General features: G+C 52.2%; 3 protein-coding genes across 3 annotated transcripts in view; 2 read left to right on the top strand and 1 right to left on the bottom strand.

The window, feature by feature from the left end:
• The first annotated feature begins 3,397 nt into the window (after window positions 1-3,397).
• On the top strand, window positions 3,398-5,795 carry LOC144114279 (uncharacterized). Its single transcript, XM_077647905.1, has 3 exons — window positions 3,398-3,602; window positions 3,877-5,741; window positions 5,789-5,795. Exons 1-3 carry the CDS (start codon window positions 3,450-3,452, stop codon window positions 5,793-5,795), a joined length of 2,025 nt encoding a protein of 674 aa, XP_077504031.1. The 5' UTR covers window positions 3,398-3,449.
• A 26-nt stretch (window positions 5,796-5,821) lies between these two features.
• Window positions 5,822-6,549, top strand: LOC144114272 (uncharacterized). The gene has a single exon (XM_077647895.1). The coding sequence runs from the start codon at window positions 5,956-5,958 to the stop codon at window positions 6,547-6,549; it is 594 nt and encodes a 197-aa protein (XP_077504021.1). The 5' UTR covers window positions 5,822-5,955.
• A 3,590-nt stretch (window positions 6,550-10,139) lies between these two features.
• The window catches only part of LOC144136433 (uncharacterized), a 58,390-nt gene continuing 52,988 nt past the window's right edge, over window positions 10,140-15,541 (bottom strand). Inside the window, exon 2 of the mRNA XM_077668750.1 lies at window positions 10,140-10,388. Within this exon, the coding sequence (XP_077524876.1) occupies window positions 10,185-10,388 (204 nt within the window). The 3' untranslated portion in view covers window positions 10,140-10,184. The remainder of the gene's footprint in view (window positions 10,389-15,541) is intronic.

Genomic DNA, 15,541 nt, shown 5'->3' with positions numbered 1-15,541 from the left:
CTGAGGGCAATAAGGATAGCAGGTGGAAAGTATCCTCGCAGCGTTGTGCTTTGCCAGGTCGTATTGCAAAGCACAGCCGCGCAATGTAACGACTAAGTTGAGCCACGCAGCATGCCGGGAAGATAACACAGCGAAGGACAATGCGGGGACAGGGTTGTAGGCGAATGTCAGAAAGTTCATGCCTGCCCTGTCCAGCTTTGACCTTTGTTTCCCAGAAACGTGTCGCGGAGCGGCGTCGACGACTTTTTCCCCCTCCCCCGCGGGGGAACGGCATTCTCACCATAGCGCTGGAGGGGTCACTCAAAACTACTCCCCCCCCCCTCCTAGCATTGTTGCCATACAGGTGGTAAGCGCTTGCACGTGTTGGGAACAGCAGAAGCGGATTGAATGCCCCGGCACTGTTCGCGGCCCCCAATGACTCCTTGTGGGATTAAGGCATTGTGCCGAATTCTTTCGACATTCCTTCATGTGTTCTTTTTTTTCTTTTTGGGAGCTGCATTCCTCTGTGCGTGGCTCCTGAAGTCTTTTTTTCACTGTGTTGTTTTTTTTTCGTTCTTTACCATGCGAAGGGGGCGACGGTAACGCCGCGGCGCTGGCAGTTGGTCTGGAGATTTCGGTGCGTGCGGTCGTGAGTGAGGTCAGCCAGGGAAGTGGTCGGCAAGGAGCGTAGGCGGAGATCTGACGCGTAGAGCGCGGCGACGGTGGTCCCGAAGACGCGAGGCCCAAGTTCGCCCGTATCCGCAAGCCCCCATCAGCCCCGCGACGAGCAACCACAGCCCGACGCTCCCTGCGACCGCACCTTGCCACTCCGCAGCTAAGCCATCGTTTCTCACCACTCACTTCAACTCTTTTAACTTTGTATTTTTGCTTTCTGTGTTTCTCGTTGTAATCCTTTGTACTGTATTTCCGTCTCGTAACATTTTTGTATAGCAATCGCCCTGATGTTTCTTTCTTTGTGTTAATTGTTGTGTTAACATGTTCAATTGGTGCTTGTGTTATTTGCGTCACGTCAGTGTACGGCGCTACCTTGTCGGGCATATTGTAATACTTGGTTGTTGTTTGCCTAATTAAATTATTTCGCTACGGAACTTGCCTACGCCTCATGCCTCCGGTCAACGACTAATCAGGCGTGGCCCCTATCGCCGGTCAGCAGTCGAATCGCAATCTTTCGCACGCGGGGTGGAGAAGTTTGTCGCTCCTCCCCCTCCGACCTTACGGAGAGTGCAGTGGTGGGCAGGTTGGCCCGATTAATTGTAACTTCGGCGTCAACCAACACCATAGCCGCCCACGATATCTTGACAAACTGGCGTCCGCGACAGGACTTGCTGACCACGATTGGCCGTGACCGCGAGGCATAGCGTTCAAGTAATATCTCACCTACTGTCAGAACTGAGAACAAAGAACCGTTGGTGCAATGGCAGAGTTAGAAAAAATAATTGCTCTCGGGAAGCAGCTAGGCTTCGAGGGGGTCGCCCTCCAGGAATTCCTCAGAGATGAGCGCGCGAAACAGCGCGAGTGCATGAAAGAAGAAGAGCAGCGGCTGCTCGAGGAGGAAGAGAGGGACAAGGCGCGCTCCGCTCGTCGAATGCTCGAACTGAACGCTGAACTACAAATTCTCCACGCGAGAGGCGAGGGTGGCGGGAGCGCTGGTTCAGATTCCGCTTCGGTTCAAAGCGAACCTACATCGCGTTTCACTGTCGTCAGTCCACATAAGCTAATGGCGCCGTTTAACGATAAAATGGACGACTTGGACGCCTACCTGACACGGTTCGAACGAGTTGCAGAGGCGCAGAAGTGGCCGCGAGACCAGTGGGCTACTGCCCTTAGCACGTGCCTTGCGGGAGAGGCGTTGAGCATTTGTGGCCGCATGCCGGGAGCGGATGCGGTAGACTATGACAAGGTCAAGCGAGCTCTTCTGCTTCGTTTCCGCTTGAAGGAGGAGGGATTTCGACAAAAGTTACGAACAGAAGCCCCCCACGAGCACGAAGCCTCGTCCCAGTTCTCCCGAATTAGAGAATTACTGGGAGCGGTGGGTACAGCTCTCTTCGTGCGAGCAGACCTACGAGGGTATCCAGAGCCTCTTTTTGAGGGAGCAGTTTCTAAAGAACTGCACGCCGTCGATGGCTACCTTCCTGAAGGAGAAAACGGCGGGCGATCAGAATGAGCTGCTACAAAGGGCAGACAACTATGTCACTGCTAGGGGGTCCACATACTTTGGCCGGCGTGAACTGCAACGTGAGGACCGGCCCGTAGACAAGTCCTCCGACGCTGGCCGCAAGGGCCACCAGGGAAAGCCGCTACCCGCGGCAGTATCATCCACACCACGCTGCTACATTTGCGCGCGACCGGGGCACGTCGCGGCACATTGCAAGGAGAGCCGGAGAAATCCTGAGCAGGGCAACCGGGCACGCCCTGGAGCAAAGGACGTGTCGGCCTGCATTCAAAACGGCTATCTAGAGCTGAAAGATGGCCATTTCCTGCCAGTGGTGAACCTCGGCAGGGCCCAAGAGTCCGGGGTTTTTCCCGTCGTTGAAGGCCTCATTGCTGGGCAGAGGATAAAGGTGTTGAGAGACACGGGGTGTAACATTGTTATTGTCAACCGAGACCTTGTAACAAAGTCCCAACTTACTGGCCGACACCGAGCTGTTTACCCGGTGGACCGCTCGGTCAAAACGCTACCCGAGGCGCGAATTCAAGTTGACACACCTTACTATAGGGGAGAGGTGCTGGCCGGATGTATGGAATCGCCACTGTTCGACCTAATTCTCGGGAATATCGACGGCGCCAGGCATCCGTCCGAGCCCGACGCGACTTGGAGGAGAATAGCCTTGAGTATCGAAGGGGCCGAAGCGGGTGCATCGGATCCCGTACAGGGACAGCCAAGTACCCCGGACGAGCCCGCACCCGCGGCGGCCGTGACCATCCGTCAACAGTCCAGGCAGCAATCGTCGGAGACGTTCCGCAAGTTACGAGTACCAACCGCGATGGCAGAAGTCACCCCGACGCAGATTAGCCGAGACCAACAAGCGGACGAGACCCTCCGGCGTTGTTTTCAGATGCAGAGGGAAGAGGGAAAGGTCCGGTGCAAGGGAGGGGGCTCGTACACCTTTCTGCTAAGAGATGACATGCTCTATCGCCAGTTCCTACCAGAGTCAGGCCAAAGCCTCCTCGAATTTTTTAAGGCCTCCGCACTTTCCTCCTCGCACCCTTTGACGTCACCCCACCTTGACCGGTCGGGCGGTAGGGTGACCGGTCAAACAAGTTGGTGCACTACCGCCTAGGCTTGTCAGTACACACGTGCTGCGTGCAGTGTCCTGTCACGGCAGCTTGACTCTGAAGCTAAGCACGTGTTTCTTTTCGTAGCGTGGTCTGATTTTCTTCTGCAAACGTGTGTTGTGTGCTGCATATCTGCGTCGTGAAAGTGTCAGTGAAAGTTCCGGCAGTCCAGGATGGGCCGCTGTTGCGTGCCGAACTGCCGTGGAAATTATGACGGCGGTCCGAAGGTCCGTGTCTTCTCATTCCCAAAAGACGACCGGAGGATAAAATGGAAGCAGGCCATCCGGCGTGATGATTTGGACATCGACACACTGCGGGATCCAAAGGTAATATAATTTTCCCATATGTCAATCACTGTTAATGTCAAATGATAATATACATTCGGATGCATTAAGCATACGGCATGCAACCAGTTCGATACACGGCGTGCTGCAGTTGATGGCAGTTAACTGACATACAGCAGCACTTATAAGCAGCACCAATAGCAGTAATTAGCCAATCTGTGGTAGTAACAACAGCACTTACATCGCAAAAGAAAAAAAGAAAACAGGACGTAGAAAAATTTCATATACTCAAAGGGAACATTCCTCTTTTATGCAGGTGTGCGAGCTCCATTTTAAGCCCGAATACCTCCGGTCTACAACATCGTACACAGATGCTGATGGAAAGACAATAGAAGTTGCGATGAACCTCACCCGACTCACTCCTGACGCGGTACCTACGATACTGCCAAATTGCGCATCATACTTGTCTAATTCTGCACCGATTCGCGAGGAGCCCGATGCAAAACGGAGACGACGCGAAGCAACTCGTCTGCAAGACGCCATCGAGATGTCACTTGCGACACATGAAGAAGAGGAGCGCAGGAACAAAGTCTCGTCGTATGGGCAACTTCTGTCTCTCCTTGAAGGTCTTCACGTCTCAGACTTCTGGGTGATGCGAAAAACTGACGCCGCCGTAGCATTCTTTCACGTCAACGAGAATTCAGCGCCCCCAGAAATCGAACGCTCCGTGGTAGTAAATAATTCGTTGAAGGTGTCAGCCTTTTGGAGAAAAGTTGAGCTGCGCGGTGGTGAAATGACAGTTCCCGACAGACTTGAAGACATGCGCAGTTTGGAATCCGTCCTCAAAAGTGTGCAGCAGTTCAAAGCACCCGACCGTTGCGAGAAAGACGAAAAACTGAAAGCCTGCTTTCAATTACTTTTTTCTCTTCTTGATGATCTTTCAAGTGATGACCTTCTGCCAGTGGAAAAGATGGAAACCCTAAGATTTCTAAAAGAACAGCTTCATCTGCTCAACAGAGAACGGACTGCATTTAGATATTCTTCAGAGCTTGTCATCTTGTCAAGCATATTTTTCACAATTTCCCCACATGCGTACAAATTTGTTCGCATCTCTGGAAAATTGATCTTGCCTCATCCCTGTACAATCACCAGACTCTGTAACAAATACAACGTTAGCCCTGCGGCAGAGCAAAGTGATCAGGGTTTTTTAAGTTATATAACAAAAAAAGCAAATCTTCTGAAACCCCATGAGAGGACGGTAACACTTATGATGGATGAGATCCATATACAGCAATATTTTGAGTATAAGGGAGGTTCCCTCACGGGAACAGCATCCAACTCCTCTGAAGCTGCCAAAACTGCGCACGTATTTATGACGCAGTCGTTGCTTTCTGGACACAAAGATGTGGCACATATCTTGCCAGTTTTCAGCATTGAGGCAAGTGACTTGCATGAAGTCCTCAAAAAGGTTATTTTAGGGCTTGAAAAAGCCGGTCTCAAGGTTATTGCGGTTGTAAGCGATAATAATTCTATAAACAGAAAAGTAATGTCATTATTTTCCAAGAAAAAAGCAATTGACATAGTGTATCCTCATCCGGCAGACAATGCACGGCCGTTGTTTTTTGCGGTGGATCCTGTGCACCTGTTAAAGTGCATTAGGAACAATTGGCTCAATCAAAAAAATCCAGATACATCTTTTCTTTATCCAGAGTTTAAAAGCACAGAATCAAAGCTTGACATAAAAAAAGCTTCGTTTCAGACGCTTCGGGACCTGTATACTTCAGAGCGACACAACCTGTCTAAATTTGCCTATGGACTAACATACAAGGCCTTGCACCCAACAAATATTGAGCGTCAAAATGTGAAACTTGCGCTCAAAGTAATCAATCCTTTTGTAGCACAAGCTCTGAAGACTCCCGGTACGAAACCCGGCTTTCCTTATGCCGCTGATACTGCGGAGTTCATTGATTTAATACACAGGTGGTGGTGCATCGTGAACACAAAAACACCATCAAAGGGCCGACACCTCAGAGATCCTTATCAGGAGCCTGTCAGAAACATGACTGGAGTGCAGCTGCAATTTCTTGGTGAATTTGTAGACTGGTTGGACACATGGAATGACCTGAAGATGAGTGGCAGCCGTTCTGGTTCACTGACTCCAAAAACTCATGCAGCACTCCGGCTGACATCATATGCGCTGATAGAACTCAGCAGGTACTGTCTCGAAGAGCTTAATTTTGAATATGTCTTGCTGGGGAAATTTCAAACAGATAGTTTGGAGAGCAGGTTTGGACGTTACCGCCGGCTTGCTGGATCCAATTATCATATTTCTGTTCAGCAAATATTTGAGTCGGAAACCAAACTGCGTCTTCAAGACTCACTGGTATTTCCAGATATGAAAGAACTCTCAGAGTCCAGCACCATCACATTTGAAGGCAGAAAATTGCAAGACCAATACAACATCACGGTTACATGGGATGACATCAATTCAAAGAAACAAAGTTTGCCCGCAATAATTTACATAGCTGGTTTCTGCGCCCACGCCGCCTTGAACAAACTTCCTTGCGAAGCTTGTGCAAGAAACCTGACTAGAGAGGACAGGGACATTCCACCGGACGAGAACTGTCTAATTCAAGGGCTCACTAGAGGAGCGCTCAAATTTCCGCAGCCTGTCGTTGTGAACGCTGTTCTGCACACAGAAATTGTGCTTGAAAAATTGACGACAAAAGAAAACGCCGCGCAGTTCCATTCCACACGCCATCAGAGAGAGCAGCTCCTTTGCTTACTGAAGCACTTGTTGAGCGATGACGAAGAGTTGGATGTTTGCTGCAACGGACATCACCCGGACAAAGTGATTTCCAACATTTTGTGGGCTTCCACGAACACCTACATGAAAAATTACGTCCAGATGAAGACGGACCTGCTAACGGCTAAGAAGGCCGCAGCTCAAGAGAGAAAATTAAAAAAGTTTAGATGTTTAGGAGGTTGAAAACAGCACTAGGTTTACCACCCTGTGCGCCAACAAAAAAGATTTTGAGTCTAGGGGTTTCGAATACCCTCGAACAGATGAGTCCTGGGAGGCACTGCTTCACAACGAGGACGAAACTAAACAACGTGAAGTCATCCGTCTCGCCCTTGCCGCTGCTGAGATCCAAGAGATCCCGGTCGACGGCTGAGGGGGAGGACATGGCTGGGACCGAGCGGCGCCTCGGATACCCATCATCCTTTTGACGGGTGCTAATAAATGTTATTTCTCTCTCTCTCTCTTAGATGTTTAGAGCTATGCGTGCCGCATGCACTGCGCGCGACGCCGGCAGATGCTTTCCCGCACTGCTCGGTCAAGGTGCGTGACGTCACGGAGCGAGTGCGCAGGCCTGAAAGTATTCTAGGAGGCTTTGGTCAGGCTCGGGTACTTTACAGCTGGTTGTCCCCTTTCAGCACCGAAACAAGGTTCTCCGCCTCGCGCACTGCGGACTCATGGCAGGTCATTTGGGGCACAAAAAGACTTGTGACCGCATTCTGGCTGATTTCTTCTGGCCCGGCGTGCATGGTGACGCTAGTCGGTTTGTGGCGTCGTGCGACAGCTGCCAGAAGACAGCCCCACGGGGATCAGTCAAAAAGGTGCCCCTTGAGAAAATGCCTCTGGTTGACACGCCGTTTCGCCGGGTGGCTATCGATATTATTGGGCCCCTCAAGCCCACAACTCGGAAGGGGCAATCGCTACATCATGACGCTAGTCGACTATGCGACCCGGTTCCCAGAGGCCGTCGCCCTGCCCAGCATCGAGACCGAGCGGGTGGCCGAGGCTCTCACAAATTTTCGCCCGATTGGGTGTTCCGGAGGAGATGTTGAGCGACCGAGGGTCGCATTTCACCTCGGAACTCATGGCAGAAGTGGGCCGTCTGCTCTCTCTTCGCCTGCAGACCACCTCGCCCTACCACCCGATGGCCAACGGCCTCGTGGAAAGGCTCAACGGGAGCAGGTTCTCACGCGAATCCGGGAAGCCGGGTTGACCATACACCCGAAGAAATGCGAACTCGGCGTCGATCAACTGTGTTTTCTCGGTCACACGATTGGAAAGGGGACCCTTGGCCCGATGGAATCAACACTGGACAGGATCCGCCAAGCCCCACGACCGATAACCAAACGCCAAGTACGAGCCTTTTTGGGCCTAGCGGGATACTATCGTGAATTCATCCCGAGTTACGCAACTGTTGCCGTACCTCTGACAGACCTGACCAAAAAACTCGCACCAAACAGCGTTAGGTGGGGGGATAACGAAGAACAAGCCTTTAACAGCCTGAAACAACTGCTCTCAGAGGCCCCCATCCTACAGGTTGCGGATTTCAGCAAGCCATTTGTACTCCGTACCGACGCCTCAGATCAAGGGGTTGGGGCAGTACTGTTGCAGGAAAAGGACGGACTTCTGCATCCCGTTGCGTACGCGAGTCGCAAACTGTACTTCCCAGAGAGAAGGCGTACGCAGCAGTTGAGAAGGAGTGCTTGGCCATTGTATGGGCTATCAAGCGCTTCAATTTCTACCTCTACGGCAAACGATTCACCGTCCAGACAGATCATCAGCCACTGAAATATCTGAGCGAGGCTCAGTTTATGAATTCACGGCTGCTTCGCTGGGCGCTGCTCCTGCAGGAGTACGACTTCGGGGTCGAGAGCTTTAAGGGAAAAGATAACGTCGGCGCAGACTACCTCAGCCGGGTGTGAATAGCCATGGGGTGAACTAAACGCATTGCGACGGCCCAGTTTCACCCTTAGCTAAAAATTTCTTTTCATTGTTATTTTGTGCATTGTTGGTAGTGTTTTGAAATATTATGCAGCGCAAGATATTTGCTTGTGGTCGTGTTTCAGCGTTGGACTGTTACGACCGAATGTGCAGTGTCGAACTGTTTTGACTAACTGGGACGTGACTGCGTGAGGTGTAACAGTGCGTGAGGCGTGTGTCGGTGCGCTATCCTGCGAGCCTTCGTGGAAAACTGGTGATACGACGATGTGGTGCGCGCTGGTGACAGTGATGTGCGCGTCTTTCATCTGAGGCGTCTTGTCCGCCAGGAGCGTGTGTGCATGCACGAAATTTGTGTTTTGTTTGTGAATGTTATTGAGAATATCATTCTTTTCGTGGGGGTTGTGTCACAAAGTTCATGCCTGCCCTGTCCAGCTTTGACCTTTGTTTCCCAGAAACATGTCGCGGAGCGGCGTCGACGACTTTTTCCCCCTCCCCCGCGGGGGAACGGCATTCTCACCATAGCGCTGGAGGGGTCACTCAAAACTACCCCCCCCCCCCCCTCCTAACATTGTTGCCATACAGGTGGCAAGCGCTTGCACGTGTTGGGAACAGCAGAAGCGGATTGAATGCCCCGGCACTGTTCGCGGCCCCCAATGACTCCTTGTGGGATTAAGGCATTGTGCCGAATTCTTTCGACATTCCTTCATGTGTTCCTTTTTTTCTTTTTGGGAGCTGCATTCCTCTGTGCGTGGCTCCTGAAGAGTCTTCTTTTTCCCTGTGTTTTTTTTTTCATTCTTTGCCATGCGAAGGGGGCGACGGTAACGCCGCGCGCTGGCAGTTGGTCTGGAGATTTCGGTGCGTGCGGTCGTGAGTGAGGTCAGCCAGGGAAGTGGTCGGCAAGGAGCCTAGGCGGAGATCTGACGCCTAGAGCGCGGCGACGGTGGTCCCGAAGACGCGAGGCCCAAGTTCGCCCGTATCCGCAAGCCCCCATCAGCCCCGCGACGAGCAACCACAGCCCGACGCTCCCTGCGACCGCACCTTGCCACTCCGCAGCTAAGCCATCGTTTCTCACCACTCACTTCAACTCTTTTAACTTTGTATTTTTGCTTTCTGTGTTTCTCGTTGTAATCCTTTGTACTGTATTTCCGTCTCGTAACATTTTTGTATAGCAATCGCCCTGATGTTTCTTTCTTTGTGTTAATTGTTGTGTTAACGTGTTCAATTGGTGCTTGTGTTATTTGCGTCACGTCAGTGTACGGCGCTACCTTGTCGGGCATATTGTAATACTTTTTTGTTGTTTGCCTAATTAAATTAATTCGCTACGGAACTTGCCTATGCCTCATGCCTCCGGTCAACGACTAATCAGGCGTGGCCCCTATCGCCGGTCAGCAGTCGATTCACAATCTTTCGCAAGCGGGGCGGAGAAGTTTGTCGCTCCTCCCGCTCCGAACTTACGGAGAGTGCAGTGGTGGGCAGGTTGGCCCGATTAATTGTAACTTCGGCGCCAACCAACACCACAGCCGCCCACGATATCTTGACAGCGAACCGGTGACTCCTTTTCATCTACCTGCGCGTCCAGTTTTTGTGATGAACTAAGTTGTTTTTTATTTCAAAAGGTATTGTTGCTAATGACCTTTGAATTATTATGCAGTTGAAAATGAAATAAATGTTTTTTCTCAGATAAACTTTAATTGCATTTCAAAAAATTAAATACCAGTGTGCTTGCTTTAATCAAGGCCATGAGTGTGCGTATGCTTGTACAGTGCTCGTCCGAGTGCGATGACGAGCTTGGGACGTCGCTGTTATTGGCGGAGCCGCAACATCATCGGAAGCCGTCGGTTATGTCGCTAAGCTGGATCTCCTGTGTGGTCGGCGTGCGCGGATTATCCGTGGTAGCCGTGGTTGTCGGGTGGCAGGTGGACGTGGTAGCCGAAGGGCGCGAACGAGTGGTAGCCGTGGCCGTGCGACGGGCCGCGGTACACCTTGATACTGACGTGGCCCCCGTAGCCGCCGTAGCCGGGGGCTGCCTCCGCCGCGTGGCCGCTCAGCAGGAGCAGCAGGCTGGCCACCAGCGCCGACAGCCCACCCTGCGATCGCCGCGCGCCTTGCGCGTGAGTGAGGCCGGCCAGCTCCCTCCCGCACCCGCGCAATGCATTTGAGAGCTGGGGCAGCTCGATCACCCAGGTTGGAGCTTCAACTGGCGGGACTGCAGCCCCGCCGGCTTCTGCCAAATGCAGCTTCTGATCAGTGGCGCGAGAGATGGCACACAGTGCCTCCCGGCATGCACCACCGAAAATGTTGGTCGTAAAGGGGTACGCTGCAGCCCCAGCAGTTATTTGATAGTCACACTATACGTACGTGCCTCCCTTTGAGTGGCATCACAGAAAGGTATTAAATGCGCGAACCTAAGAGGCACACTGAGGACTTACTGAACTTGACCCGCATTGATCGATTACTGCGTTACGGAGCTTTTACAGCCTGGAAAAGCACAAAGTGAAATACAGGCGTCGCCATCACCGGTCGATTTCGCAGGTGGACTGCGTCGACACAGTTTTTAATTCAAGTATGATTTTTTTTTTTTGCGCGCGCGGATCACGGAAACTGACCTACACTGCGATTCACTTCGAAAAGGGGATCATGACATCGCGAGTCTGAATCCACTGACGGAAAATTTTTTTTAATGCGGTTCTCTCCGCAATAAATGCGTCTTTTGCTGGCGAACATCAGCGTACTAAATAAGAAATGCTGTGCTTTGGCTAGTTGACGCGACTTTTTGCACAATTTATATACAGTTCACGAGGGACACAACGGACCGCGTTATGTCCGTTTTGTTCCTCCTAAACTGTAGCACGTAACCTGTACAAGATTATGCCTCGAAAGAGCCACTGAATCGATATCTGCCGAGAACAAAAATTAGATGCAGTTTTCCTCAGTGTCCCCTTAATTTCTCAAGCAGTGTGGCACCGCGCCACGACATGTATACACCAGTTTTGTTCAACTGTCATGCGGGAGGTGCGGGATTTGGTGCTTAGTGCCGCCGGGATAGCCATCGGTTTTCCTTTCCCTTTTCTCTGGGGCAAAATAATTGGGGGAAAAAATGTCCCTGACTCTGTAATATCTTGCCCACCAAGGACGTTACCCAAGCATGACGCCATCTGGCCAAACTCCTCTTGCACCATTTAAAATCCAATCACCATCATCATAGCTTTGCGGAGACATAGGAACCACCCGTCGTTGGCGCAAGCGTTGTGAGGATTGTTTCATAAATATGGGTGAGTGTGACGATATTTCTTTGGAGTATCTTCAAAACTTTGTCGTGCATCGGCGTCATAGTTTATTCATAGCGTAGCTTGAGGCACGGGCGTCCCCGTTCTGCCGAAGCCACAGAGAGCGCGCGTCTGCACAAGTGTCACAAGAGGTACGTCTTTGTCGCACGAAATGTATTTAAATTGTTTGGCGACGGAACGAAATACTGATCCACCAAAGCAACAGCTAGGTCTCCTTTCGCAAGCATTTCACCCCACAAAAGCAGATCATTAGGCCGGGAGAAAGTTTGTGCCCGTTGGAAAACCGGCCTGGGGATCGAACCCCGCACTTCCCGCATATTACGCGGAACCGGTGCGGTACCAGTCACACATGAGTGGACACCTATAGCCGGACTTGAGGTTTAAAAAGAAAAGCATTGACAACGTCTTGCACCCATATATCGCTGAATTTTCATTTCGGGTTCCTTCCACCCTCCCTCCTTCTTTCATTCTCTCCTTTATCCCTTCCCTTATACGGCGCGGTTCGGGTGTCCCCCGAGATAAGTGAGACAGTTACGGCGCCATTTCCTTTCCTCAAAACCATTTTTCATCTTTTTTACCCCCTGTATGCATGAAGCCGCGTGTCACGTACAGCAGGCAAGAGCGGAAATTCAGCAGAGCATGACGCATGCGCCTGCAACTGAAGCTCCTGTTGTGTGCAGTGTACTGGGGTTGTCACCGCGTGTAGTGAGCGTCCGCCCCGACGCGAACAGGACTGTGCAGAGCAGAGGTGGGCATCCTCACGAGGCCGAGCCCTCATAAAGCGGTATTCACACGGGGGACCTCGGCGCGGAGGGACGGGGAGACGAGGCGCGCTACGTCACCGGCCGGCCAAACCCCTCCCCCGCTCCCAAATTTAGTATTCACACGGGCAGCGGGGAGCCGCCGCGGGGGATCTAGACGCGCGAAGCGGCCGGGCGGCGTGGGAGAGGTTAAAGAAAGGGCCGGACGGCCGGTTTTGCTGTTCTTTGAAGACAGCGAAGGCTAAAAAAAATAATAAAGATTGAAGGGAGATAAGAGGGAAAAGAAACCGAAACAGGGAAACAGACAGTTCCCAGCACCGGAGCTGAATACACGTCGAACTTTCTGGCGCTAGAGGATCCAGAGCAGGAGATGGACGTCGCAAAAAGGCGCAAGTACGTGTTGTTGGCGGCTCTACTTGAAACCGAGGATGACGACGATCTTTTCAAGAAAAAGCGGCGGTGCTGGGTGAAGCCATGGATGCAAGAAAAGTCCCTTGGTGTGCAGCACAGTCTGTATAACACGCTCCGTGAAGATGACCCGGACGAATACCAGAAACTGCTTCGTGTGCCGCATGAAGTTTTCTTGTGGATGCTGGAACGCATCAGACACCGGATTATTATTTATTTTTTTTTTACAACAAAAGCCGCCATCTGGGTTTACCATGCTCAAGGAGCGGGGCTGTGCTGATCTGAGGAGGGAAAATGCCGACAGTCGAGGGGGGAAAAATTAGACGAAAAAAAAAGAGATGCGTGAAAGATAGAAGAGAAGAAACTCTGAGAAGATGCAGACAAACACAAAGACGACGTATGCCACAAAACGCATCTTGCTCTAACCAGTTCATAAATATTGGACTTCAAAAATGTTTTTATTAGTGCACGCATTGCTCTTCGTCCAACGTGCGCAAAATCCACGGCAAGAAGTAATACAGCTCTGTCGACAGCGGAGCGCCACTCACAGCGACCCCAACGCGCGCCCTGCCAAGTGCCGCCTAATCTCCCGGGGACGCGGGGACTGAACGTAGCGGCCGAGCGAACGGTCCCCTCCCCCGTCGGCGGCGGCCGCCGGACCAAAACCGGAAACTGCGTCGCCGCGAGCACACTCGAAGGCGTGACGTGTACGCAGCCGCCGTCAGTTCGGGAGGGATTCCATCCCCCGTGTGAATACCCCTTAAAGGGCGTCCTCACCCTCACCTCATGAGGATTTCGCTGGGTGAGGTGAGGGTGACAGAAGACGGGCGCATAAAAGTTCGTGAGGACCAAGGTGAGGGAGGAAAGACATGATGAGGTGAGGGCGCGGGAGAGCAAGATCCATGGTCTGAAGGCGAGGGTGGTTTCCCGTGTCGAACCGTACTGCGGGCTAACGTTTTTGTAGCGAAACCTACATTAATAATAATTGATTTTGCGGGAAAGGAAATGCCGCAGTATCCGGAATAATTTCGACCCCCTGGGGATCTTTAACGTGCACTGACATCGCACAGCACACGGCGCCTTAGCGTTTTTCCTCCATAAAAACGCAGCCGCTGCGGTCGAGTTCGAACCCGGGAACTCCGGATCAGTAGTCGAGCGCCCTAACCACTGAGCCACCGCGGCAGGTCTACATTAATAATAATAATTGGTTTTGGGGGAAAGGAAATTCCGCAGTATCTGTCTCATATATCGGCGGACACCCAAACCGCGCCGTAAGAGAATGAAGAAAGGAGGGAGTGAAAGAACAAATGAAGAAAGAGGTACCTGAGTGGAGGGTTCGGGAATAATTTCGACCACATGGGGATCTTTAACGTGCACTGACATCGCACAGCACTTGGGCGCTTTAGCGTTTTTCCTCCATAAAAACGCAGCCGCCGCGGTCGAGTTCGAACCCGGGAACTCCGTATCAGTCGTCGAGCGCCCTAACCACTGAGCCACCGCGCCGGGTCGATAGCTACATCACGGTGGCATTTCGAGCCTTCAGCGGGGCGGCGCCGCCATAGGGTGGCGGTGCCGCCACGCTGTCACCTGGTTGGTGGCGTGGTGCCGAGCAGCTACCGGCGGCACGGCGCCGTGGCTGATCACGCCGTTCGTCACGTGGTTGGTCATGTGACCAAGTTCCACGCACCAGCTGTAGCTATGGCGTCACTCCAGGTTTAACCAGAGCTAAACCGCCGCCAATTTTAACGCGACAGCGTTAAGGAGCTCGTGTAGCAGAAAAACCGGTGTCGGCGTCAGCGGCGTTGGCCGTGAGCGAAAAATCCTCCTCCTTGCACTCCTCATCCTCGCAAGTTAATGCCGCTGCCCCAACAGATTCGGTCGTTCCAGCGACGGTGGCGGCGCCATGCGGCCTCTTCCTGAAGCGGCGAGCCGGTGATCGCTCTGTGCGACGCGTGCAATCGCAGTGGCTTGGAGCCTCAGATACGCGTCAAAAATGAGCATATTCTGTTATTATACAATCTGCGAACATTCCAAATAGCAAACATGTTGTTTCTGCCAACACATAAAGAGTTCAAAAAGCAGTGATTAAGCTGATTCTGCAGGTTGGCAACGAGTTTCAGCCCAATGACCCGTCTGTTAATCAGTGACGTGCTATGTTGACGCCACGACACCGTGTCGTCAATGCATTCCTATTCGGAGTTTTGTTCATGCTACCAACGTGGCCTATTACAGCTGCATGAAAGCAGTGCAGTGCTTAAACACTGAGCTGATATGGAGTATATTGGTTATATTTTAAGCCTGGACTCAATGTGCGCGAAAGAGCGAGCGACGCGACAAGGCGACACGGCGACGATCACTCCGTCGCTTGTGGGCAACCTCCATGCAAGCGAAGGCGGCAGGCGACGCGAACCCGCGACGTGCGCAGCGGACTCCGTGCTTTGCGCACTCAAGCTTAGAAACACGCCCGTTACCCGTTCTCTCTCTTAAAATTTTGTGAGTGTGCCTCATAGTCAGGGCCAAAGGAATATTTCCTCTACGGCAGCGATGTAGCGGCAGTGGAGATAACCAACGGCGTGCTTGCGGAGACGAAAGCCTGTTTCACATGGAGCGACGGGAACGAAAAATTACGGCCCGGTCGCACTGCCATTGCAACGGTAATCGCAGCCGCCGTTTCACATGACAACGATTTCTGTCGGTGCCGTCGGCACCCTAGCGTCGGTGCGACCTTTCAGTGGACGAAAATTCTTCGGCTGCAATAAATGTCAAACATCGTGGCAGGCGTTG

The sequence above is a fragment of the Amblyomma americanum genome, chromosome 1, assembly GCF_052857255.1.
Source record: "Amblyomma americanum isolate KBUSLIRL-KWMA chromosome 1, ASM5285725v1, whole genome shotgun sequence".
Taxonomy (NCBI): domain Eukaryota; kingdom Metazoa; phylum Arthropoda; class Arachnida; order Ixodida; family Ixodidae; genus Amblyomma; species Amblyomma americanum.
This window is presented reverse-complemented; position numbering and strand designations above follow the sequence as displayed.

Bases quoted from the DNA above. Each gene is read 5' to 3' on its own strand.
- LOC144114272 (XM_077647895.1), top strand. From the start codon at position 5,956: ATGAAAGAACTCTCAGAGTCCAGCACCATCACATTTGAAGGCAGAAAA.
- LOC144114279 (XM_077647905.1), top strand. From the start codon at position 3,450: ATGGGCCGCTGTTGCGTGCCGAACTGCCGTGGAAATTATGACGGCGGT. The intron at 3,603-3,876 runs GTAATATAATTT...TCTTTTATGCAG, and splicing joins ACACACTGCGGGATCCAAAG to GTGTGCGAGCTCCATTTTAA.